At 38.3% G+C, this 26,136-nt stretch overlaps 1 protein-coding gene across 8 annotated transcripts in view; it reads right to left on the reverse strand.

Moving 5' to 3' along the window:
- nid2a (nidogen 2a (osteonidogen)) overlaps positions 1-23,956 on the reverse strand; it is a 68,495-nt gene extending 44,539 nt beyond the window's left edge. For 5 of the 8 annotated variants that reach the window (XM_038295905.1, XM_038295912.1, XM_038295911.1 and 2 more), the window contains exons 1-8: positions 23,705-23,954; positions 21,649-21,834; positions 21,360-21,476; positions 8,763-8,864; positions 8,505-8,644; positions 7,703-7,835; positions 7,326-7,628; positions 4,598-4,709 (exon numbers count right to left, since the gene is read on the reverse strand). In XM_038295905.1, the coding sequence (XP_038151833.1) occupies positions 4,598-4,709; positions 7,326-7,628; positions 7,703-7,835; positions 8,505-8,644; positions 8,763-8,864; positions 21,360-21,476; positions 21,649-21,834; positions 23,705-23,914 (1,303 nt within the window). In that variant the 5' untranslated portion in view covers positions 23,915-23,954. Of the gene's footprint in view, positions 1-4,597; positions 4,710-7,325; positions 7,629-7,702; positions 7,836-8,504; positions 8,645-8,762; positions 8,865-21,359; positions 21,477-21,648; positions 21,835-23,704 lie in introns of all 8 variants that reach the window. The other 3 variants (XM_038295906.1, XM_038295909.1, XM_038295910.1) reach the window with 2 other exon arrangements.
- Between the last annotated feature and the right edge of the window lie 2,180 nt (positions 23,957-26,136).

The following is a 26,136-nucleotide window of genomic DNA, read 5'->3' on the forward strand; positions in this document are numbered from 1 at the left end:
TTGAGCAAAATTATATGAATTATATTATGTATTTTTTTAATTCTTAATGTGTCTGATAGGTCTTGAAATAACGTTTGTTGTTAGCTTAAGGAAATGTGCTAAATTGGTAAAGATAACAGACTGATACAGGAGTCTGAATACATATGAATCTGTGTATGGTTCGTTCTTTGATTTTTTTCGTTTCAAAACAAAAACGAAAAACTAAAACAAGCATGTGGTTTTTTTGTTTTTCCGTTTTTAAAACGAAATTAGAAAAACGGCATTTGCAATAATGAAAAAAAAGTGTACGTTTTGTTTTTGTTTTTTAACTGCAATGGTTAAACCAAAGACAAGCTTTTATTTTGTTGTTTATTCAACGGACCGTATGGCAGAACCGGAAATGAAGACCTGAACTCCCAACACATAACTTTTTTAGTTACCAGTAGGTGGCGGTAATGTACGCCTTCAATTTATTGCCAACCGCCATTATAGTCCACAAGAAGAAGAACTTTTTCAGTTAGTACTACCAAAATGGAAACGTTTGTGTTATTTAGAGGGAATCGGCGCAAGTTGTGCTCCATACGAAACCTTCTGACATTCATTACCGAGTGATGTGGAGCTCCATGGCGGCTCAAAACATCACTGATTTCAGAATGTGTTTTTCCTCTCTAAAAAAGTTTGATAATCAATGCAGAAAACAGTTCAAGTGCAGCCATTGGCTTTTGTTTAGAAATGGTTTGTTTTGATGCCGTCTTCTTCCACTGTAAATGATTTTTCTTTGCCGACTTACTTCATTTCCGGTTATTTTCATTTAGATGGGAAAACATTACTCAAACGCTGTTGATTTTCTATTAATTAGATTTTTCATTATTTCGATTTAGGTTTTTTTTGAAAAATCGTTTTTGTTTTGAAACGAAAAAAACAAAGAACGAACCATACACGGATTCATATTGAGCGCTCTCTTTTTTTTTTTACTTTCAAGGTCATGCTCCTTTCATTTCACAATTATATACCCGCTTATGTTTCTCTACCTTATCAAAATCTGAGGGACATAACGTCTAAAAAAGATGCATGAAAATCGACGGATGGATGCAGTCTGTCTTGAAGTGTAAATTAGTTTTTCTCTTAGATAAACCCAACGCAGGCATCCTGTTTGACCCCATATGTTTGACCTCCAGGGACTTTTTAAATCTTACGAAACCATACAGGTCTACTGAGAACACCGGCTTGTTTATTGCTGAATCCTTGGGGAGTTGCGAGGGAGGGAATGTGGAAACCACACACATCAAACACACCTGGAGATGTCCTGCACAGCGGCAGCATTATACTATAAGCAGCTGTGTAGCCTTGCTCCATAAAGAAGGAGTAGATTAGCACTCCTACAACTGACATTGCTTTAATGGGGGGTTTATTTATCGCCTGGAGTTGCTTTTTAACCCTGAACTTAGGTTTTCTCATTATTATGAATGTTCAGAACATTTTATAGAGAAAATTCTCAGCTGAAATATAAATATAATGAAATAATATATACAGTAGTAGCCATTCAAAATTTCCCAACTTTCCTTGATGGGCCCTTAGCAGGTCCCTTACAATTCCTTTTTAAAAATCCATCTTTGTACTAAAATATTCTTTCTGTCATGATTTGTGGACATTTAGATCTAAAGAGAAGCGTTACCTCCTGGTCAGACCCTTCAGTTCATAAGTACATGAATCAGGAAATTGTCTATATACTAAACTGAATGATTGTTATTCTCTATTTAAAAAAAACAAAACACTTTAGATTTTAAAATCTAAACATTTTCTATTTCTTTATTTATTTAATAAGTCAATGTATAACATGGATGCATAAACACCACATTTTATTTCAGTGTTAAATTCAGTTTAAAGCAACAAATTATAATAAAAAATGTCTCCGGACCTTTACTGGTTGCTAATTTTTTTTTTTATTCAGACATCGCTGATTTTTAATTAGTTACCCCTGCTATGAAGCAACATTTCTGCCTCATTGGCTCACTGTAAAGAGAAATAATGGCCATAGAAAGACTTTCTCTTTCAGCTAGATATAGAAAGCAGAATGGACAGCAGGTTCTGCTGATTGCTGAACGGTTGGGAAGTTTGTTTCCTTAAACACACAAAGCAGGAGCAACAAAGAGAGACTTGAAACAACCGTGGACAAACGTCCATCTCTTGTACTTTATCTGTCTATTTTCTAAGTTAGATTTAAGGATGGAAAGTAATATTATTGTGGTTAATCGTCCTGCATCGTAAGCCAACTTTCTTGCTATTAGAAAATCTCTAGTAGGACAGTAGCTTCTCTTTAAAAACCAAATAGATAAAATAAGATTTTTTTTCTCTTTCTACTCATTTTCAATGAATAAAACAGATCCTTAAGTGAGTACTCAAAATAAAAAAAAAATATTAGAAACTCCTCACTACCTGCCAACATCTGGCCCCAAAAAGCTGGAAGAGGCATGTGTTTATGGTTGTGTTAAATCGCACCGCTTTGATCTGCACACACTGAAGGCAACAGAGAATCTGAGCTGTTGCAGGACTGCAGTCTATTACCCCAGTAACAGATCTGAAACTGTTATTTAGCCATTTGCTCAGCATCATTTCACAACAAAAGGCATCTAGTCCCTGTGAAAGATAGCTTGCCAGACCGGCACAAGCACTGCTCATGAAACTTCATTGTTAAAAGCTGTGCAGAATGAGGTCTGGGTTTGATGGGATAAAATAGCCAGAAACCTTTGCAGCTAGGATATATTCAATGAGATTTATAAATATATACTGGAGCCATTTTTTTAAGGCAGCAGGAAACCTTAATTAGCTTCACAGTCCATTGATTCTATGTCCACCTCAGATAAGATCTGGAATTCCAAGAAAACCTGCTGGGACTTTCTTCCATCTGGTTTCTTTTCTAGAGCCGGCAAAAAAATAATGTTTCTTGCAACTGCTTCATAAAGACATGAAGCAGTTTTATTTTTATTTTTTTCTGACACTGTTTTTATGCTTCTGTACGGTGACCTTGAGTGTCCAGAAAGGTGCCTTTTTAAATAAAATGTATTATTATTATTATGATGGTGTTTCCTGTAGATTTTAACAGAAACACAAGTCATACTTTGGTTTCAAGTTTTGACTTTTACAAACCGGGGTTTCTATAGATATTTAAAAATCTCTTTTAAATTTAATACAAGAAAAGATATTTATAAACTGATGCTTTCAAAGTACTGAAACGTTGGTGTTTTCTCCCTTTTATGCGTTAAACTTGTCTTTTAGGGGTGTAAATCACACCCATCATGGCGATTCGATTCACTATCAATTTCCTGACCCAACGATTCGATTGTTTTCTATATTCAAGAATACACCACGATATGATTTGATTCGATAAATTGGTCAATTTTTTTTTTTACCTTACAGGCTAGACAATGTTTCAAACTTGAAATAAATCAATTAAAGCTGCATATTATATGAGAAACAACAGCAAATAACAGAAGTAGCAAAGTTGTACTCCACCTAAGCCTATGAAAACCTCATTCACTGGAAAATAATAATGCTTCTGTGTTATAGATTCTGAAAGGCCTTACAATAAAAAATACTGCAAGCGGAAAGAGGGTAGTGGCTAAAGGAAGCCAGGTAGGAGGGCAAAAGAGGTTTAGCGCCACCGCAGCACAGGAGTCAGAATTACGTCCAGGAGCAAATGGATAAAAATAGACCGGAGGAAAAAAAATACATGAATTGATACTCTTACGGACGTGTCAATGCATCGGATCATCATGGATCGATGAATCGATACAAAACGATTATTATTTACACCCTGTTGTCTTTATAGATCAGGTTTCATGTGGAAACGCTTTTAAGTCTTTCGAAAATCTTCAAGTTTAGGTTAAGCTGCAAACAGTGCAGCGAACATCACAGGAAACACAGTGGCATCTCTTCTGCTCCTAAATCAACGTCTGATACGGTGTTTACAGTATGCAGACTGGAATAAATCATCTAAATGTTGTAACTTATTTTGTAATAACCGATAAAGGTAAATAACTGGCAAAAGTAAAAAAAAATGCAGTTTTTTTTAGACTTTGAGGATAAATAGTGAAAGTGAAAGATTGTTTTTGTTGGCCAAGACAATAAACCTTTGGAATTTTTCTCTTTATATCTAATAATTGATGTTTATATGATAATAATAATTGAAATTTATTGATCTCACACTGGAGAAATGTATTTCTGCATTCTCTTAGGGAGCAGTGGGCTGCCATTGTGCGGCGCCCAGGGAGCAGTGTGGGTCTTGTTCAGGGACCCAGAGTGGAGGCTGTGGGGATCAAAGTGGGAACTTACAACCTTCTCAGAGCACAAGCGCACTGATCTAACCACTAGGCCAACACTGGCATTTAAAGGGAGTATTGCTTGTAAAGTCAGGCTATTTTAATTTAAGAGCTGCTTTTAATCAACTTTTGGATCTAACTGAACAAATTCTATGAAATTGTGTTGCATAAAATGTAGTAACTATGACTGATCCTCGCAGCAGTTTAAACACCCACATTTTAATTACAATAGAAATCCTCTGTGACAGCAGTCGAGACGGCCCACACCAAAACACATGCCTGTGTGGTTTGTTTCTCACCTCCTGTGTCAAAGTCAACATCATCTTCATCCACACTGACCACGTGTCCTCCAGGAGACAGGGCTACTTTGCTTGTAAGGGGTGGAAACAAGTCCACCACGTCCAAATTAAGCTAAAGATGGAGACAAAATAGAAAAACATTAATCAACTTTAAACTTTTCATCATGTCACAGAGAACAAAGCCAGAACATAAACCCTCTCCAGACACTAAAAACCCACAGAACGATGACATGGGAATAAGATGGCAGCGCATCAACACTTGAAAACAACATTCCTCAGCACCAGCAAAATTGGAAGAAAAGATTTACATCTTCAAGTTGTCATGAATAAAACTAAAACCTTTTTTAAAATGAGATGAGACTTGCAGTTCAATGGGTGATGGGAATGTTTTAGGAAAGACGCAGGACTAGTGTACTGCAAAAACAATCCAGAAATAAGTTTTAAAAAATTAATTCTTAAATTAAGTATATTTACCCTTAATTTGAGCAGGTAAATAAGATGATCTGCCAATAGAATGAGTATTTCTACTCTAAAATAAGATAAATAGATAATATGCACTTGAAATAATACGATATCATTGTTTTTTCTTATTTCAAAAGGAAATCGTCCTGTTCCATTACCTCATCAATAAAAAAAAAATACACTTATTTTAATAAAAAAAAAAAATAACCTATTGAGATTTCTATTTTTTGCAGTGTGGATACCTTGATTTCTTTTCATGGCATTTTGACAATTTTATAACTAAAACAAGATCAGTTTCCACAACCGAGTAGTAGTTTTAAGATTGTCCCAAACGATGCTGTTAAAGGAATAGTACACCCAAAACATGATTAGCCTTCATTTTCTACTCACCCCCATGCTGAACAAAACTCTGGAGTACTTTTTTGATATCTCAAATGCATCTGGAGATCTGGGAGGCTTCTTGCTGTCTGCTGACATTCAAATAATGGAGGTCTATGGCGCCCGAGACAGAAAGGTCCACAAAAGTCCACAAAAACTTGTCAATATTCCTCCATACTGCTCGTCCAATGTAATCCAAGTGTCCTGAGTGGGTAGCATCCAGAATTTACTCGAAACGAAGTCATTTAGAACGCTTTAGAGCCTAAACAGTAGTGTATAGGATTTCCTAATAGCGCCCCCATGCGCGCTCACGATTCTACGGAAGCCGGCAGACCAAACCAGCGCATTCAGCTCGGCAAAGAACTCATGCTCTTCCTCAACACTGAAGTCCTCAGACATTTTTCTTTCGTTGTTTCTTTCTTTGCACAGGTAAACAGCACATTTCTTCTTCTACGCTTGCATTATCGGCAGACCAGACGCTGAATGCGCACTTTCTTCCGGTTTGGTCTGCCGGCTTCCGTAGAATCGTGAGCGCGCATGGGGGCGCTATTAGGAAATCCTATACACTACTGTTTATGCTCTAAAAACATTCTAAATGACTTCGTTTCGAGTAAATTCTGGATGCTACCCACTCAGGACACTTGGATTACATTGGACGAGCAGTATGGAGGAATATTGACACGTTTTTGTGGACTTTTATGGACCTTTCTGTCTCGGGCGCCATGGACCTCCATTATTTGAATGTCAGCAGACAGCAAGAAGCCTCCCAGATCTCCAGATGCATTTGAGATATCAAAAAAGTACTCCAGAGTGTTGTTCAGCATGGAGGTGAGTAGAAAATGAAGGCTAATCATGTTTTGGGTGTACTATTCCTTTAAGCCAGAGGTGCATCAGGTCAACGCTCCTCTAAGTGGTTTAGATAAAGAGGTGAGGTCTTGGTGGAGAAGTTGTCTGGTTGAGAACCTTGGTGTCCAATCTTTGCTGTCCTGCAGACAATGTGGTTCTATTGGCGTTGGCACTACATAACTTTAAGGAGAAGAAGTGAGTCCAAAGCATGAAGGTTAAAGTTCAACTTCTCCCTCTGGGTTGAGTGTTTCTCTCTATCTCATGGGGAGGAGCTCAGGTATAGCGGCATGTTGTTCATGAGAATCGAGCTGAAGATTGATGGAAAGTTTGGAAAAAAGAGATATAAGGAAGGAAAGTTTGAATGAATGAATGATGGAAAGAAAGGAAGGAGAAAAGGAACATGGATTGGAAGAGAGAAAATGACTTAATGAGGTAAAGCTTGTATGAAGAAGTCAGCGAAGGAGGAAATCACCTCTCAATCCCTTAGATAAAATTATTTCTGAAGATTTTTGTATTCAATTCAATTCAGTTTATTTCTATAGCGCCATCTCAAGGAACTTTACAGTTCACCAGATCATCCAGTTAAATTGATTCAAAGTTTTCTATCTAAGGAAAACCAGTTGATTGCATCGACTCATTGCCTCGAAGGCAATCCCTCACCCTAAGCATGCTTGTAGCGACAGTGGAGAGGAAAAACTCCCTTTTAACAGGAAGAAACCTCCTGCAGAACCAGGCTCAGTGTGAGCGGCCATCTGCTGAGGCCAACTGGGGTTCAAGGAGACAGAAGCAGAGAAACAAAAAGCAGCTGTACAAGGCGGACCCGTCCAGGAAACACACAGCCAAGCAGACGACAAGAGAGCACATCCAGCCAGTAACAGTCAGGGAAACAGGACTACACTGGAAAACAGGCTGATCTCCAACATCTATATCTCAACAATTTCACAAACCAGCACTAATACAGTAAAAAAAAAGACTGCAAATTTGAATCAAGATGGTTTTTCATCTATTTCTGATATCATTGGCCACAAATGTATCTTGTTACCTGTGGTTGCTGTTCCTGGACCCGTCCTTCTTGGATGCCAACACGAGGAGCACCGTATTGCCTTTCTACCGGCTCCAAAGGCAATGGTACATCTTCTCTTTTGTATGATATCTGCCGATCAGAGTCTTCTGAATGAGGAGGAGGCGCGAAACCTCCAGGTTGAAGAGAGTCTGAGTGCTCGCTACCACGGGGATCTGGTTGGTACTCTGGGTCTCTGCCTGTCAGTGTTTGGCTACCCTCCTCTTCTTCTGTCTCTGGCTCAAAGGTATAATCTTCAAACTCATATTCAGGGGTGGTTGTGTCCTTGGAGAGGAAGTTAGTAGAGTTAGAACAGAATTAAAACAAACCAGGAGCTAAACCCCTAACAATAAGATTACCAGGTAGGGGCTATATCCAACAGTAGGCGGGATAACAAGGAGACCACCAGTAGATGCAGGAATGATGTCTTGGAAGAAGTAACGTCTTCCAGTGTGGAAAAGCCAAACGCCTGCTATTCCAGTGTTTCCAACCCTGAAGAACAGTTATTAATTAATCACAGGCATGGCCAAGATACCCACACATTATGGCTCATATTTCTTCATCTTTTCTACATCCTGTTTTTAATTAGGCTTGTCCTTAAGGTAATTAATTTCATCAGGTCAACTATGCAATGAGAAAAATAGCATAAATATGGTTTAAATGCTCTTTAAATTAGTAAAGAGATGACAACAGTCTAATGGTGAATGAAATCCTAGTCTTCAGTGAAAAAAGAACAAAATGGGGCAAAAACTAACAGTTGCAAGTAAAGCTAAAGAGTGCAGGGAGATATGAAAATATAAGACCGTATTTAAACTTTTAAATACCTAGCATCAATGCTAGACGGAGCTGTTGTCTGCTAGGTCTCCATTTTTAACTGAATTATATAGCCATCGAAATGTTTCAAATCCTGATTTAATATATGGCCAAAATACATTTTAAAAGGTTTTTTGTTTAATTTCCGTGGTGTTTAATTCACCGCTTTAGGAAACTGCCAATGACGAGCCAAAAAACTTAGCTAACGCTATGAACATTAGCTTGTAGCTACATTCAAGTTACATTCATTTTTTTCTTTATACATTTTAACTTATAAACTGTCAAGTTTAAACATGTTGTATTAACACACAACAGTTTTTGGCCGACAACTTTCACGTTTTTGCTTACTGAGAAAGCCTTTTAACACTGTCTTCATCCTGGGTAACGCTGTAAAAAGGTCCATCGGTTTTGGAAATGATGAAATAAGAAACTTCTCCTCTACTGAAGCCGACTCTAGCAGGAAGCTCTATCTCCACATTATAGGACTCCTAGAAAACAGCAAGAAACAAGCGATTTTAAACCTGTGTTAACAGAAACAATACTAACAGGCTGTATTTATGTATAACATTGCAGTTCATACATGCATATATAGCCCACCGGGTTTACCTTAGGCCGTGTCCCAAAAAACGTAAGTCCATCTTCAGGGTAAAGAAAGAGAACGTACGAGTCGGTTTCATCATATCCAATCACAGCTTGGAAGGTATTGACCTTCAGGGACATAAAGAGATACTCTTAAATGATTGAAAACAGATGTAAGGATAAAAATTCAACCTCTGGGGAGTTTTTTTCCCCTTCAAATCCAAATTTGGCTGATAGAAACCGTAAAATGAGGAGATGAATTAATCATTGCCTCATAAATGGCTTAATAAGCAAACATTCCCAGATATATTTCACAAACCAAAGCCATGTAGCCTGTACGAAGCAGTAGATATAAGGCTACACACAGAGATGGCAAAAGTACTCACTTTCCGTACTTGAGTAAAAGTACAGGTACTTGTGTTAAAAAATACTCTGGTAAAAGTGGAAGTACTGATTAAACTTCTTTACTCAAGTAAAAGTAACAAAGTACAGGCTTGTAAATTTACTTAAAGTATAAAAGTAAAAGTAGAAACCACTTTTTTCATGCCGTTGCCTACATTTTAAATGGATGTCTGCCAATAGGACTAGATCTCCGTTGTGTTCATTTTTAATCATCTCGTCGTCCATACTACTATGCTAACGCCACCGCCACCAAGCTGCAATGATTTGCCGCCAATGAATACCGCGAATCTGTCGATTTATTTTGTAGTGGTGCGTCAAATGCAACGTAGATTCCCATCCAATTAGATTGAATTTGGTATTGATGACGTGAAAAATAATAACGGTAACTCCATTGAAATGATTCAAAACTAAAGTAACGAGCCAATTTTTTAAAATGTAAGGAGTAGAAAGTACAGATATTTGTGTAAAAATGTAAGGAGTAGAAGTAAAAAGTCGCCATAAAAATAAGTAGTAAAGTAAAAATATCAGAAAAATCTACTTGAGTACAGTAACGAAGTATTTGTACTTCGTTACTTCCCATCTCTGGCTACACAGGGAACATGTCTTTCAACCTCTCTACTTCGGCTATTTATTGACCCCAGGAACTTGAGCTCATCCATTTTCAGTACCTCTACTTCTTTTAGCTTCCCCCCATCCAACCATCTCTCTTCCATTTACAAATGTATTTTGCCTCTATTTTCAAATTCGTCTCAAACCCAGACCTTAATTTATCAAAAATCACAAAGGCTTATGGACTCATTGCTTCAGTCCATTATACTATCTTGCAGAGCTTTGGTTTTAAAGTATAAGAGAACGTATGTTTAAGGATTTTCTCTAAAATGTATGGTAATCTACTAGATTATGCTGTTATCCGCTACTTCCTGTTTGCCAAGGCTGCTCTGTCACCCTCAGATCGATCAAACATTTACCTCCTATGTTTAATCTTCTCACTTCTCCTCCCCCCTTCCTCTCTCATCTCCCAGTATTGTGGGAGGTTCTCACCCCTCTTTCCGCCTCTTACACCCACCGCGACCATTTGTTGATGTACCTTTCTAAACATTTAATCTATATAGACTGATGTATGAGGAAACGTAGGGCAAACTGCATACTACAAACCACACTAAAAAAATACTCCGATTTTATGAATGAAGGAAACACTTTGAGCAGTCCTACATTGTTTTTCTTTGGAACGGCTCCCCAATACCTCCAAGCACACAGACACAGACACCGATGTATATATAACAACCCTTATGTTGACCACCACCAGCCCAGATGTGGTTCCACAGCTGTCTTTCTCCGAGTCTGACCATAAACAGTGACGTTACTACTTGGAAACCAGATCTCATTAGACAGAGAGCCACAGGGCACAAACAAACACAGATGTCCCTTAGCTTATATTCATCTCACGTGAATGTATGTGGGTCTGCTTCTAATTGTTTGTATCAACATCTTAAACCTATCTTGTTGTTTGTAGGAGGTGGGGGACTTTGCAGGAGTCGCCAGACTCTTTGTAATTAGTGAGGAGGGGGGTTTATTTTGACTAAAAGGATAAGAATATTCTTGTTTTAATACCTAAATTCACTCTACGCATTTAAGGCAGGTGAGAGATAATGGAAATATATTGATAGACTATTTGAGTGTGTCCCTCCTGCAATCCTTAGAGGGAGAAACATACAAACCGAGAGAATGAAAAGGAAAATATAGGTCAGAATACATTGAAAAGGTTACTGGGTACACATGGTCCAGCTGTGGCATTTTCTGAAGATCTTTACTCAAACGCTAAAGAAAATAGTAAACATGTTTGTAAGCTTTGCCGTAATACTTCCCGCGTGCCTCTGCTGCAGATGTGCAGGAAAACAATGAAATTGCATTTCCAGTTTTACTTTCAAGAGGCTAGAGATGCTGGTGGAAAGGAGTCAGGAAGTGGGTAAATCAGAGGAAACGGAAATAAACTCCGCTGCCAAAAGTATTGGCTCACCTCTTCGTGTCAACACACAACTCCAGAAATCCAGAACTACTGGCATTATATTGTATGTCTACCTAAGTGGAAAACATAATAGGAAAACAGAAGATGGGATTGGACACTCAGTCGAACAGAATAACACCATTTACACAATCAACGTATGATATAAAGGTAAGCATCTACTAGGCTCCCTCGGAGGCGGTCTGCCTGGGGTTTGGCACAAGCATTTCTCCTCATAGAACATGGTTTCAACGATAACACTCAAGTGGGCTGTCCTTCATCCAGCATCAAAGAAAAACATTTTTCTCTTAAAGTCACAGAATGATGTAATTCTTCCTGTATTAATAATTTACCAAATTCAAATATATTAGTCTTTCAAAACTTTTTACAAACTCTGCCTTAAAACTTATCGTTCCCAGAGAACAGACTGAGAGTTAACAACATTCTAGATATTGTCTGCTTTGCCTCATGTAGAAAATTCATGATAAACAGGATGCAGAGTTTTAGGGGAAGGATTTTGGAGGTGGGGAAAAGGGATGGAAATGAAGAAGATCTGCTATGATTAGGGTAAAACAGACTTCTGTAAAATATGTTTGTGTGATCATCATAAATATTTCTCTTTCTTAGCTTCAATAATAAAAAACCAAGTGAACGAACTGCCTCCCAAAAAGATGAGAAAGCTATATACCTCTTCAAGTGTTAATAAAGAGGCACTTATATTTTATTTCAAACACTTGTTAGTATCTTTTGCTATTTATGATCCAATAACTTCTATCTAGTTTAAGAGCCTCTCATAGGGTGTGCTATGTAGTGCATGGGCAGACTTCTGTCTATAATTCACATGGATATATCCATCACAGATTGTCATGTGTCACAATCAGAACCCGATCCATGTACGATCAATTAACGAACCAGGAGAACCCAGCCTCTTGTTTTGAAATATACTGGATCAGCTCAGATCTTTCTATCTGTGTTTTAAAAATTTATGCCTTTTACTCCGTCAACCGGACAGTGTCTTAGGGCTGTCCTTCATGCTGCCCCAAAAAAGCTAGTAGGAATTACCTCATTGACTAGAAAGATATCATTTATTATTAGAAAGATATTATTTTTATTCTTCTGTTTTGTTAATTTGATGTTGTTGTCTTTCCTGTAAAGCACTTTGGCGCAGTTTTATACCTGTTTTAAAGTGCTATATAAATAAATTTGACATTGACGTTGACATTGGCATCTGAGAGTAATGACCTCATCCAAAAGTCCCAACCTGGAAAGACCTTTGTTTCATGTCCTCAACGTCTCTCAATCCTGTCCATCCACTTCTGAAACAAAGGCCACTAATGCCACAAAATAAAAATAAATGCCTTCAGAAGTGCCTTATCGTAATGGTTCTGTGTTTCCCTGTTATGGACTGGTGTTATTTCCGGGCAGTATTTACCCTCCGCCAAGAGACAGCCAAAGACAGGAACCCGATTCCATTGTTTATACCAGTAGGTAGAGATAATGGGCGGATACTAAAGCCCTAAGTGAATGATGAAACAACAATGAAAGAGGTAATAAAGCATTTTTCATGAAGTTTCTTCTCTACGACGAACTACCGATCTTTGGTCAAACAATCAAGGCAATACGCTAACTAGTGAGAGCTACATGGAGTAGAGATTGGTTTCAGGGCCTTCAGACAAGAAGGGTAGATATCCAGTAAAATTTAGTCCAACTCTGAATATTTCATGTAAAGTAAAATTATTGTTTTAGTGTCAGTATCAAATCTCCCTACAGGTGGAACCTGCATATTTCTAGCATAGAGGAAACGTTTGTGTCATTGATGTTACAATTATAGCCTTTTTTGTGTTGACTAATGCTGTATTCTTTGGCTCCCTCCATCTGGTATAATACATCGAGACGGGCCCATTTGGGTCATGTCTCCCCCCCCCCCAGCCTTACTCTATCTACTTGGCTATTTGCCAAATGCATGTGCTGTTTCGCGGCATTGGTAAAGATGCCTGGGAGTTCTTTACAGACTCACAGCTGGAAGAAAACAAATTACAGCCACCAGAGATGAAAGACTTTCGGAGATTGTAACTCAACACTAAACCTCCCCACAGCATTCCCTCACACCTTTTTCCTTTTCTAAAGCCAGAGTGCTTACACTAGTCATGCTGACCAGAAACAAACATAAACAGTAATTACTGCTGAACTAATGTTGCTGCTTTTCTTTCCAAAGAGATTACAGAAGATTTAGTTTCATTGTCTGCCTGATAGTTCTGTGTGGTTTACGCTAAATAACCAAAATGTCTGCATTTGAATTGAATTACATCGTTTTTCTGGCTGGTACGTTCTGTTCTGCTACATGCGTTTTCACATGTTTTACATTACATGTCACAAACCGCAGACATCACAGTCTCTAATTAAAACAACCTAAGATCCACATGTTAATCACAGCTGATACAGGATTAGGCTTCCAGGAACCCTTATGAAATGTTTGACATTGGTTCCACTCTAACTAGCTTCATACTTTTGCCATTTTGTGGAAATAGTGTTTATACTTCTTAAATTTCTTCATGTTGTTGCATTTTGATTAAAAATCAATGCTATTCATTAGAATTCATTTCATGTGACAGCTAAAAATGGGTATTGCATTATTGCGAAACGTAAGAAACATGTTTTACAATAAAAAAAGTCTGCATTAACATGCATCCAGGCCCTTTATTTTAATATTCCTAAATAAAATCCTTTCTAAATGTCTTCAGAAACCACCTGTTAAGTGAACAGAGTCCACTGAAGCCTTGTAGGTGACACAGAAGTAAGTGGACCTATCAGATGAGATAAAAACCAATTTTTTTTAATCTAAGATACAAGTATGGCCAAAAAAAAAACACCCATATTATAGAACATGGAAGTGGCTACATTATGCTGTGGGAATGTTTTTCCTCTGCAGGGACAAGAAAGCTAGTTAAGAACTATATTTATATGCACAAACATGCCATTCACATGTTTAGACACAAAAAAATAATTAGCAGAGGATTGAAATACTTTATATCTGAGGATTTCTATCAATATAATTGGCCAAATCAGGTGAAAACCAACTAAAAGAAACTAAATTCAGTGATAGTTTCCATTTAGCCTGGTCTGAGTATGGGCAGAGAATGGTCAAAAACTGGAATCTTAATGCAAAACTGGGTTAAAAAAATAGCCCAACATTCCTGCATCTTTAAATGTAATGAAGTGCAGTTCTAAAAATATTTCCACTTCGTTGGAACCAGTGTATCATTTTCCAATTTTAATAATAACTGCTTAAAGTAACTCCGCAGAATCCCACTTCAGTAATTGCTTAAAAGTAGAGAGTTTCCCCTCTGTGGTTCCTTCTGATAGAAGTTATAGAGCTGGAAATCAGTGAGGCAGCCCTGAAGCATAATGTGGGAAGAGGTCAGGATCCGTGTTGTACACATGTTCTTTTGGTTGCTGGTGTTTTGGTGAGTTAACCGCAGAGCAGCTGCAAACAGGCAGAGAGAGACACAGCAGCTGTGGTTTAGTTGCCAGTATCACCAGAACTGCCTGCAGCGTGGGAACTGGCAACGCAGGCAAACGCACGCCGCAAACCAGACTTCTGCAGAGGAAGACTTCAGGCTACAAACCAGGCTTGTTTCTATAATAATTTTTTTCTTATCCCTGCTTTTATAAAAAAAAAAGGTCTAAATGAGTCCCACTGCATGTGGTCAGAATAACATGGTGTCAAAGTTAAAGAGCGGTCATAACATGCTTTGAGGCTATGTGAGGATAATCCAAGAAACATCCCCTGTTGTTCATGGGGGGAGGCTCAGAACAACAAATAATCTAGAGACACTTCTCATGGTGCTAAAAAGAGCTAACTAAACAATCTTTTATCTTTCAAATTCAGAAAATTACTAAAAATTAACTCAGTGACCTTTTCTTGCAAATTCAATATGTCTCTATGAAAGAGCGCAACCCTAACACAACCAGAACATGAGCCAAAAGTGACAACATGAGAGGCTCCAAATGATCTAATCCATTCTCTAAGCAAAGAAAGAACGTTGTACATCGACAGATTAAGACGGGTCAATCAGAGAGAAAATAACAGTCAAACTAAATTGTTTCTGTTCTATTGTGCTGGTTCTGGTGCAGAGAAATTATAAAAAAGGATTAAGGTTCGTGTAAAACATCTTTCATTAGAGACCATAGAGGATAAAGATGACAAGAAAGATGTTAGATCTTAATTCAGTTCAGATATTATTATTAAGGATCTATTTAATCTTATTAAATCATCTTTAGATGTTTTTCGCTTATCACTTTATTTGTTTGTTTATTTTTATTCAGAACAATAAGTACATTTTTTATTAAACCTGAGCTTAGTTCAGATTAATTCATTTAATACACAAAATCTAAATGTTATTCTGAAGCAATAGAGATCCTTCACTAATCCTAATCCTTTGTTTTTCCCTCTTAGCCATTGTTAGGTGCTTTTAGCTCTGTTATACTGTTGCAAGATTAACTTTTCTGACAGTGGGCAGCACCTTTCTCTCTAGAACATAACAGAAGTCCCTTCATGTTTCATAGAAGGGACTGTCTTCTTTTCTTGATGTGCTTCACTTTTCATTTGGCCAAGAACTTTTGTTGCTCGTCAACATGTACGTAGTTTGGAAAATTCCATTCTGGCTTTTTAAAGATTCGTTTCCAACAATGTTGTCCTGCTCGGTCATCTCCCATTAAGTCCACTTTGGCTAAATCAACAACAGATGGTGAGATCTGATGGTGATGTTGCTTCAGTTTTCTTTTGTTAACATTAGTAATATCTGTCTCTTTGGTTGGTTTTCCAGGAAGGTTGGCTAGAGACCTACGAATTTTAGAGTAATATGTGCAGCTGTAATCACATGAACATCAATCTGCTTGGAGTAGGGATGGAACGGTTTATGAAAACCGTCCGAACCGTTCGGTTCGGTGTGTTGCGTTTGGTTCATGCGCTTCTCCTTTTTTTCATAGGCGAAGCGTTTACACTCCAGAGCAGAAGGTGGCGGTACTGCGACCAAAGCCAACCACCAGTAGTAAACAAGAAGAAGAAGCGAAGCAGCTTAACCGGGTGTAGCAGAAAAAAATCAGTTGTTGTTGAGAATTGTGTGGGTATGGCGAGTGGGAAAGAACATGAGTTGGAAGATGCGCCAGCAGCACTTTATAGGTCTGCTGTATGGGACCGCTTTGCATTTAGAGTGACCTACGATGATGCAACACGTTTTGTTTATGCTAACAGCAACACGACCATCATGTCAGGCTAACAATCAACATATACCGAACCGAACCGAAAACTGTGTCCACGAAACCGTGAACCGAACCGAACCGTGGATTTTGTGAACCGTTCCACCCCTAGCTTGGTAATAGTCTTATATCAGGGGTGTCAAACTGGTTCCAGAAAGGGCCGAGTGGCTGCAGGTTTTCTTTCTAACCAAGCAATAGCACACCAGACTCCTATCATCTCATCAAGTGAGTCCAATCTGAACATGATGACATTATGAAATGACTGGAGTCTGGTGTGCTATTGCTTGGTTGGAAAGAAAACCTGCAGCCACTCGGCCCTTTCTGGAACCAGTTTGACACCCCTGTCTTATATCCTTTACTTTTAACTTGCCTATTTTGTGTACAATTATTATTCTAATCTCCTGAGACACACTTTACTTTCTCTGGTCCATGTTGAGTGTGGTACACACCATGTCGCCAAAAAACATACGCCCAATTTACACTATCTGTATGAAACCGATCCGTGCCGAGTTCGAACCGAGCTTAGATCAGTTAACTGTGCAGAGTTTGGTTTCTTACGGCCATTTACACATCACACTACTATGGTTCCTCGCCCCCTATAGGTGTCCACGATACTGCAGCTCTCAAGTCGGGAATTACACAAACAAAAATGGTGGCGTTCATAGGAACTTACGTGCCTGGATAGCGTCCTCTGCCTTTGTCATTATCCCAGGTCGCACCACGCTGTTTTGATGCCATTTATTGTTAATAGGCTGGTTTTGAGCTGTGCAAAGCCCCACTGCTGAGCAAGTACTAGATTACAATGTCTGACTTTCATTTGTTTATATCTATAGAATTTTTTTTTTAATCATAACATTTGTAAGATTGTAGTTATTTCTGTACTTAGAGTGGGTTTTTCTTAGGGGTACCAATATAATGTATAACCAAAATTTGTGGTGAAATGCACTGGACTGGACCAGATGTCAGTCAAAGAGCTGCTGCTGTCATAAAAATTTGCATAGAGTCTTGAATTTCTGTATAGCTGGGACAAATTTGAACACAGTGGCCTGCTATGCTAAAATGCAATGCAAGAATCCTGGTATCTACAGTTTGCCCTGCAACCAAAGGGTTGTCAGTTCAAACCCCAGCTCCAGCTTTCAATGTCGTGTGCAAGACACTTAATCCGTATTCCCTAATGAGAGTGATCAGAACACTAGTTTTGGACTATTTATTTTTCTTTTCATGCCTGGCCCTGTGTCGCTAACTCACTTCATTGCTTCTCCCATTTACATAATATATGGTTCTCTTTATTGTTTATTTACCTCCAATCAGGTTGTCTTGTTATGATAAATATACACAAAGGACTCTGATTACTACAAAACAGGTGAAACACAGAAAAATATCTGGCCAACATTGTCCAATAATCAAATCTGAGGACCTTTTTTATGCAACCAGATTTAGATACTTGGTAGAAATTCATGAGGACGTACTACGTGACTAGATCCTTAAAGGAATAGTACACCCAAAACATGATTAGCCTTTGTTTTCTATTCACCCCCATGCTGAACAACACTCTGGAGTACTTTTTTGATATCTCAAATGCATCTGGAGATCTGGGAGGCTTCTTGCTGTCTGCTGACATTCAAATAATGGAGGTCTATGGCGCCCGAGGCAGAAAGGTCCATAAAAGTCCACAAAAAACGTGTCAATATTCCTCCATACTGCTCGTCCAATGTATTCCAAGTGTCCTGAGTGGGTAGCATCCAGAATTTACTCGAAACGAAGTCATTTAGAATGTTTTTAGAGCATAAACAGTAGTGTATAGGATTTCCTGAAAGCGCGCGCCTGCGAGTTCACGAGTCTACGGAAACCGCGGCAGACCAAGCCAGATGAAAGTGCGCATTCAGCTCGGCAAAGAACTCATGCTCTTCCTCAACACTGAAGTCCTCAGACATTTTTATTTCGTTGTTTCTTTCTTTGCACAGGTAAACAGCACATTTCTTCTTCTACGCTTGCATTATCGGCAGAGCAGACGCTGAATGCGCACTTTCATCTGGTTTGGTCTGCCGGCTTCCGTAGCGTCGTGAACGCGCATGTGCGCGCTTTCAGGAAATCCTATACACTACTGTTTATGCTCTAAAAACATTCTAAATGACTTTGTTTCGAGTAAATTCTGGATGCTACCCACTCAGGACACTTGGAATACATTGGACGAGCAGTATGGAGGAATATTGACACGTTTTTTGTGGACTTTTATGGACCTTTCTGCCTCGGTCACCATAGACCTCCATTATTTGAATGTCAGCAGACAGTAGAAAATGAAGCCTAATCATGTTTCCTTTAACAGCAACAAAAAAAATCCAAATAAATTAAGAACATGCCTGCATGAATAACTTCAGTCATTTTCAAACCAGGTAAAGTGATATAACGGCATCCTTAAGTTTTTAAGGGATCAAATAGTTTTTCGCATGCAGGCCAATATTCAGGAATGAAGTTAATGCTGGATATTTTGTTTCATTGGACTTTGGTGGGTTATTTCTTCGCACAGTCACTTTTTTTTTCTACAATCCAACTCTAGAACAACCCATAGTCTGGCCCTTCCCCCAAAATGCCACCCCATGACTTCTTTTACACAACCCTAAAAGCACACACCTCAGTTTAATCAGTTCACACACACTTAAAACCCCAACCCCCACCAACCCCACCCTAAACCTCTGGCTAATCTCTTCAAAGGAAGATGCTATCAGTCCAAAGTGAGGCGCGCTGAAGCGCACTGCAGCTGAGACCCCACACCTTCTAAAAGAACCTTTAAATAAACTCTTGTAGAAGAATTTTGCACTTCAAGACGTGGAAACCACTCCACTTGTCCTAAAGATGCTATTTTGATTTTCCACCTAAAATAATATAAATCGACATCACCGCCATCAAATCAAGCTCAAGGTCTTAAGGACACTTTGCTAAAGCATCACCTCAGATAAATGTTTTAATATTTGGCTTTTGATCAGATAGCAAGATAAGCTTTAAAGAAATTATCCAATAAAAGGCAAGACAAAGAGCAAACACTGCTGAAAGGGTTGGACAGTCACAGGAAGGGTCCCTTGGGGTTTTTTCCTTAAATCTGCCACTCCCTTCATCCCACTATCCCACATGCTGCACTCCAGGAACTACAAAGCACTGTTTGTTCAATTGATCAACTCAGCCTGCCAGGCTTTACTTGGAGTCTTTCCCAGCTTTTAACCTAAACAGTGTTTCTGGTGCGATTTAAGCCAATCCTTACTCGATTTGTTTCCTAAAGAAGTAGGAAATACTTAAGAGAGAGGCCAAAGTTCTTCTATTCCAATGGGAATTGATGTAAAAAAAGGATTTATGGCTTTATAACAAAAAACATTAGTGGGTTTAATTAGGATTTGATGTGATCACAAGAGGGCGGGTAGATTCGCAGCTGTGGATCTCTGCAAAGCTTCCGGATTTACAATGAGCTCTTCTGATTAATCCTCTGTTTGCTTGGTCAGTTCAGGTAAATGGCCACGTCTGGCGGGCGGGCAGATGTGTCCTTCTCTTTTCATTTGTTTTTTAAATACCAAACGAATACATTAAGGTGTGTGGGTTTGATGTCAAAAAATGCTTTTTCCAGGAAGTGTGTATATCTACACTGGAAAAATGATCTAGAAATAACAAAAAATTTCTTAAATTAAGTGTATTTACCCTTAATTTGAGTAGGTAAATGAGATAGTGAGCCAATGGAATGAGCATTTTTACTCTTAAAATAAGACAAATAGATGATATGCACTTGAAATATGACAATGCGATTGTGTTTTCTTATTTTAAATGTAAATTGTCTTGTTCCATTGGCAAAATGTCTCTTTTACCTCCTCAATCCAAGAACAAATGCACTTATTTTAAGAAAAAATGACTTATCTAGATTTCGATTTTTTCCAGTGTATGCATTTGGAATGCAGTGGAAGTGGTTAACAAGTTTGTGTAGATGACAATAAACTTTTGTGTATCTATTAATATATATATATATATATATATATATATATATATATATATATATATATATATATATATATAAACTGTATCTGGAGCGTGTAACAAAAGTAATTTCCCTCTGGGATTAATAAAGTATTTCTGATTCTGAAAACATGAGTTTGTATTTCTGGTGGAGGGAAAGAAACAGGTGCACAAAATGAAGCTAGTGTCTCGCTTAATGCAGCATTTATCAATGGAGCAACAGCTGAGGCAGTGGAAACATCTGCTGAACCGCTCATGTAGAGAATTTCCTCATCTTTCTCCATTTGAATTTGGCTCGTTTTTTAATGACAGTTGTAATTGTTCAGCCCAGTTTCCTGTTTGGGTGCAGACGGAATTAAACATTACACCAAAACAAAGGATAAATCCTTGATTTTCTCTAAGGATAAACACGATTTTAGGATTTTTTTGAGGTACTGAGCAACTTCAGGGACGACTCGTCGTACAATAATTTTAAATTCATAAATGGGAACAGATTTAGGATAAACAAACACTGCTGGAGTTGTAGCCTAAAGCAAAGCAGCTGACCCAGCTCCAGAAACTTGTTTCCTCCTTGCATTCCTTACAACAAATCCCCCCTATAATATATATATATATATATATATATAAATCTATGAAACTAGATGGTCAGAAAGTAGGAGAAACTTTGTGAATATTGGGTAAGGAGAGGGGAGTGTTGGTCTGTGCATGAGTGGTCAAGGTACTGTGGGAACTGGAGGAGAGTTAATGTGTAGGTAAGGAGGGAGGGGGTCTTTGATGACACTTTAAAATGGCCTCTGACCCCTTCAAAAGGTTAAGAGGTAGATTAGAGGGGAATGCTGGGGGTTACAAATAGGCTGAGCATAAATGAAACACAAATTATAGGAATTTGGGTCTGAGTGTCTTATGAACTCTAAAATGCACCAGTTAGGATCAGAGGTTTGCGATTGCCAGCACCATTTCCGGCTTACCTTGTTCGAAGGACCAGCGGCTCGAGCTTGGTCTTCATACGCCGCCACGTTTTCCCATGTTGCCACCACAGCCTGTGTGGGAGTGAATTTTGCGTCTGGGAAGCCACGGTTCACCTCCTGGGGGGGGAGATGAATGAGCGAACGGATGGAGAGAAATGAGGGAGGAACAATGGAATGCACTAATGGAGGATGAACCAAACAGAAGAAAACAAATCTATAGGACTTTAGTTTTTCTTCCGAGAGATTTTGTTTAAAGTTGTTTTAAATCAGAAATTTTAATTGGACAAACCTGGGTGACTCTATTCAGGATGCCAGGGGTCCCAGTAACCCGGTAATAAATGTGTCCTCGTCCTCCACTGGTATCAATGTCAGCCAGGAAAGGTGCCACCACGGGGAAGTCTGTAGGGAGGCCGTCGTCAACATACTGCTGTTCCATCGGCAGGTCCTGGGCCGAGATGATCCCATTGGTGGCCACCTACGCCGGGAAAAAACAGAGCGAAGGTTGGTGTTTGAAAAAAGGAGGCATCTCCGAATGAGTCCACATCCCCTATGAACCACTAGAGCTCCATGATGGACCCAGGGAACCACATAATGAACCTCTTCATTACTTCCAGAAACCACCGGGGACAGCCTCGAGGATTCCCTGCCTGGACCTGATTACGTTTAGGAAACCAGCAAACCACAGTGAAACGACTTTCAATATTAGCTGGATAACAGAGCATGACCCACTAGTGTTATAGAAAGATGCACATCTGAAATTCACCTATATAAAACCAGGATAATATAGGATGAACATTTCAGATTCCTTACACTGAGCAACCACTGGAGATTATTTACTAATCATGCACGACTAATGATAAACAGGTAATTATCTGTTAATAGTTAATCTGCTATTCAAATAGAAACTATAAGAATGGGAAAGAAAGGAGGTTTGAGTGACACTGGAGGTTGCATGGCTGTAGTTGACATATTGGCTGGTCTGAGTGTTTCAAAAACTGTGGATCTGCTTGTATTTTGCAGGAAATCATCCCATAATAAGAAACTATCAGCTGGGTTTACAAAAAAAAATGCCTAATTGACACCAGTGGATAATCTGCACACAAGATGAACTAGAAATGAAAGACAAACATCATCCCTGGCCTCTGATGTACCCTTGCCCTTCCTTCTGCTGTTTATTCTCTCAGATTTTCTAACAAACCACTTGCACAACATCTACATGCCCAACTTTAACGACTGAATATGTGACTTCTAAACAAACTATTTTTTCAGGTATCTATTTGCAGAAAGTTCTGAGAACCATGTTTCAGGTTATGTTCCGTTCTTTAGATGGGTCTTGTATTAGATAGTGGTGCCAGCATCAGGCAATGGGAATGTTGCAGAGATTTCTGGTGCTGATTTAGACATACCGCTTTAAAAAAAAAGGATGAATTCTTTAAAGCATTGACTCAAATTGGTGTTTAAACACAAACCTGACTTTTCAAATTTTAATTTGCATATTAAAAAAAAAAAAGACGATGGTGCGATTGCTATGTTTTAACGTTGGATTTTTGTCTTCTGGTTTCTGTGACAAAAATCACTGCCTCCTTTGTGTTGAAAGATTATGTTTTTTGATTTAGCAGATGGCCGCTTACACCGAGTCTGGTTCTGCTGGAGGTTTCTTCCTGTTTAAAGGGAGTTTTTCCTCTCCACTTTCGCTACAAGCATGCTTAGTGTAAGAGCTTGCATTCAAGTCGAAGCAATCAACTGGTTTTCCTTAGATAGAAAACTTTGAATCCATTTAACTGTATGATCTGGTGAACTGTAAAGTGCCTAAAGAGGACATGTGTTGTAAATTGGCGCTATAGAAATAAACTGAATTGAATTCAATTATTTGGCGCTTGGTAGTTTAGTTGGCAAAAGATAAAATCTTGGATTTGGAGTAACCAGAATTTTCACACTCCAAAAAAAATTTAAATCTAATTAAGTCACTTTTTCTTGCAATAAGTAGATTTTTCTTGAATTGAGGAGGTAAGTGAGACACTTTGCAAATGGAACAAGACAATTTAAATTTAAACTAAGTAAAAAACAATCGCATGGTCTTATTTCAAGTGCATATTATCTAATTATCTTATTCCATTGGCAAATTATCTTATTTACCTACTCAAATTAATGGTAAATACACTTAATTTAAGACATTTTTGCTAATCTTTAGAGTTTTTTTGCAGTGCACACTGATGTGTAATTTTATCCAAGTAGCAAATAGTTAATATAAAATGTGTTTCTATGGCGATAGAACTGACAGACTGAATGAAATGTGCAAATACTCTAAATAAACTTATTTATTAAGTGATTAGTTTTCTACTTACGTAGAGCTGGGAGAAAGAGGAGTCAAAAAAGTAAAGGGGTCTAGGAAGGGTCAGCGCTCTGGAAGTCTCATCGTCGCCCTCTGGTAGAATTGCATCTCCATGCAAAGTCCCATAAGGAAACAGATCTGTCCTCCGGATGGCTGTGACCAAATACACAGAGCAGCTCCAGCAGCACAGCAGAGCCGCGGTCAGCATCGCTCCTCTGTCCATGGGCAGAAAGCAGAAAACAGCGGCGGATAGAGAGCGGAGCTGCAGAAAAGGAGGAGAACCCCTCAGAGACCCCGCCGCTGCTGCGGGGGCGGGGCCAAGAGCTGGGCCTGCTCTGATTGGTCAAAGCCGGACTGCTGCTGGAGGTAACATCTGGCTCTGATTAGAGCTAAACAGTAATGGAGTATTTTAATCCGGATGTAACAGTATCTGTTTCTCAACACTCATGAAGACATATGGTTCTGCAACTTTTCTTTTTTTTTACTCCCTTTTTAAGACACACTTAAGCAGTCCCCTCCTCACGTTCAAATAAAATTACAATTAATTATGTTAAAATTATCTGTTATAAATACGAGGAAACAAAATAGTAATAAATCTGAGAAAATAACTTTTTTTTACTCATATCTGTTTATTCGGTTAATTTCGATACATTTGTGCCTCATTTGTGCCACCTAGCGTCCATAACCACGCACTACACTCTATAGGATGTACTTTGCTCTCTTGCTTTCAGTATTTTATTACATTACAATAAGCTTTTACAGAACTATTGTTTTTTTTTTTGTTTTTTTTTTTTTTTTTTTTTGGATGACTACGGAAGAGGATTAGGGCCACTGAAAAAATAAATTAAGTTAACTGATTTTAAATATTTCAGTTTAATATGGGGGAAAAAGTCAGAATTCTGACTTTATTCTAAGGATTCTGATATTTTTCCCAGAATTCTGGCTTTACTCTCAGAATTCAGATTTTTTTTTCTCTGAATTCTGACTTTTTTCTCAGAATTCTGACTTTTTTAATCAGAATTCTAACTTAAATCTCAGAACTCTAACTTAATCTCGGAATTTTGGAACCTAATCTTAAAGGGCACCCCGAAGGAAGAGATGTGGGAGAACTCAGCTTCACTGACAAAGATGTGAGTTGTTTGGGAGGACCAGTGACACATTGGTGGAAAATGATGGAATTAAGCGACTTTTTACGTGCCCAAGGGGTCCCTGGTGAAGCTATTTCAATAATGGAAGAGCGGAAGGTGATTAAAACAAAATAGATAGTTTAGTCTCTAGACATGGCTATGGCTTGATGTGTGTTAGCTTTAAGAATTCGGTCAGAATTCTGAGTTTAAAATCAGAATTTTGAGAAAAAAGTCAGAACTCTGAGATTAAAGTCATAATTCTGGGATTAAAGGCAAAATTCTGAGGAAAAATCAGAAGTCTGAGATTAAAGTCAGAATTCTGTGTTCTTTCCCATATTAAACTGAAAGTAGATTTTAAAAACTGGTAAACTTTTTCTTTTTTTCAGTGGCCCTAATCCTCTTCCGTAGATGACAGACCAACACAAGCCTTTTGATGATTTTTTTTTTTTCTAATTGATGCAAAAAAGAGAAATTGCTGGAATGAAACCTGCTTCAGAGAATTCCCCTTATTAGGTTTATCTTATAATATCCTGATGAATATGATAAATAGGTGGACATAAAATTATTCAATCACACGTTTCAATTTACTAGCATACTTTTTAATATATAGTTCTAAATCAGCTCGTCACAAATATCAAACCCCCACATGTTTACAATAACGCAGTTGTGAAAGCCCAGGACAATACATAGAAAAGTTGCTAAAACAGTAAAGAAACTTTGGTGTAATGTATCTTAACACAGGAAAATGTAAAGTTGCAGATCTGCCAAAGTCCAACTGTTTAAGGAATTAGTCACTGCTTAAAGGAGACAAGCAAAATTCTTTGCTTCTCAGATTAAATCATATTGTAATTCGATGGCTGTCAAGGCTATATCATATGTGGTGCCATCTCGAGAAACTCCAGATTAGTCCAGCATGGTGGTGGCATAATCATACTGAGGGGTTTTAATGACCCTTTTCAAATGGAGTGTAGGCAAACTCATGTCACATGCATAGACTAGGGGTGTAAATAATAATCGTCAGGATTCAAAGCCCAATGCCCTAACCACTAGGCCGCCACTCCCCATTAACTAGTCAGACTTTTAAATTTTCTATTTTTTCTATGCTATGGTACAAGAGGTGTAAATCACGCCCATCATGGCGATTCGATTCAGTATCAATTTCCTGACCCAAGGATTAGATTATTTGCGATACTCAAGAATACACCACGATACGGTTCGATTCCATTGTTGGTAAAAATTTGACTTAAACTTGCCTCATTGCTAAAAGACTGTTTATAATGTTGGCTGTAAATAGCTGATATTATGGCAACAGTGTGAG

Source organism: Cyprinodon tularosa, unplaced genomic scaffold (assembly GCF_016077235.1).
Source record: "Cyprinodon tularosa strain WSP-4 unplaced genomic scaffold, ASM1607723v1 ctg362, whole genome shotgun sequence".
Lineage (NCBI taxonomy): Eukaryota > Metazoa > Chordata > Actinopteri > Cyprinodontiformes > Cyprinodontidae > Cyprinodon > Cyprinodon tularosa.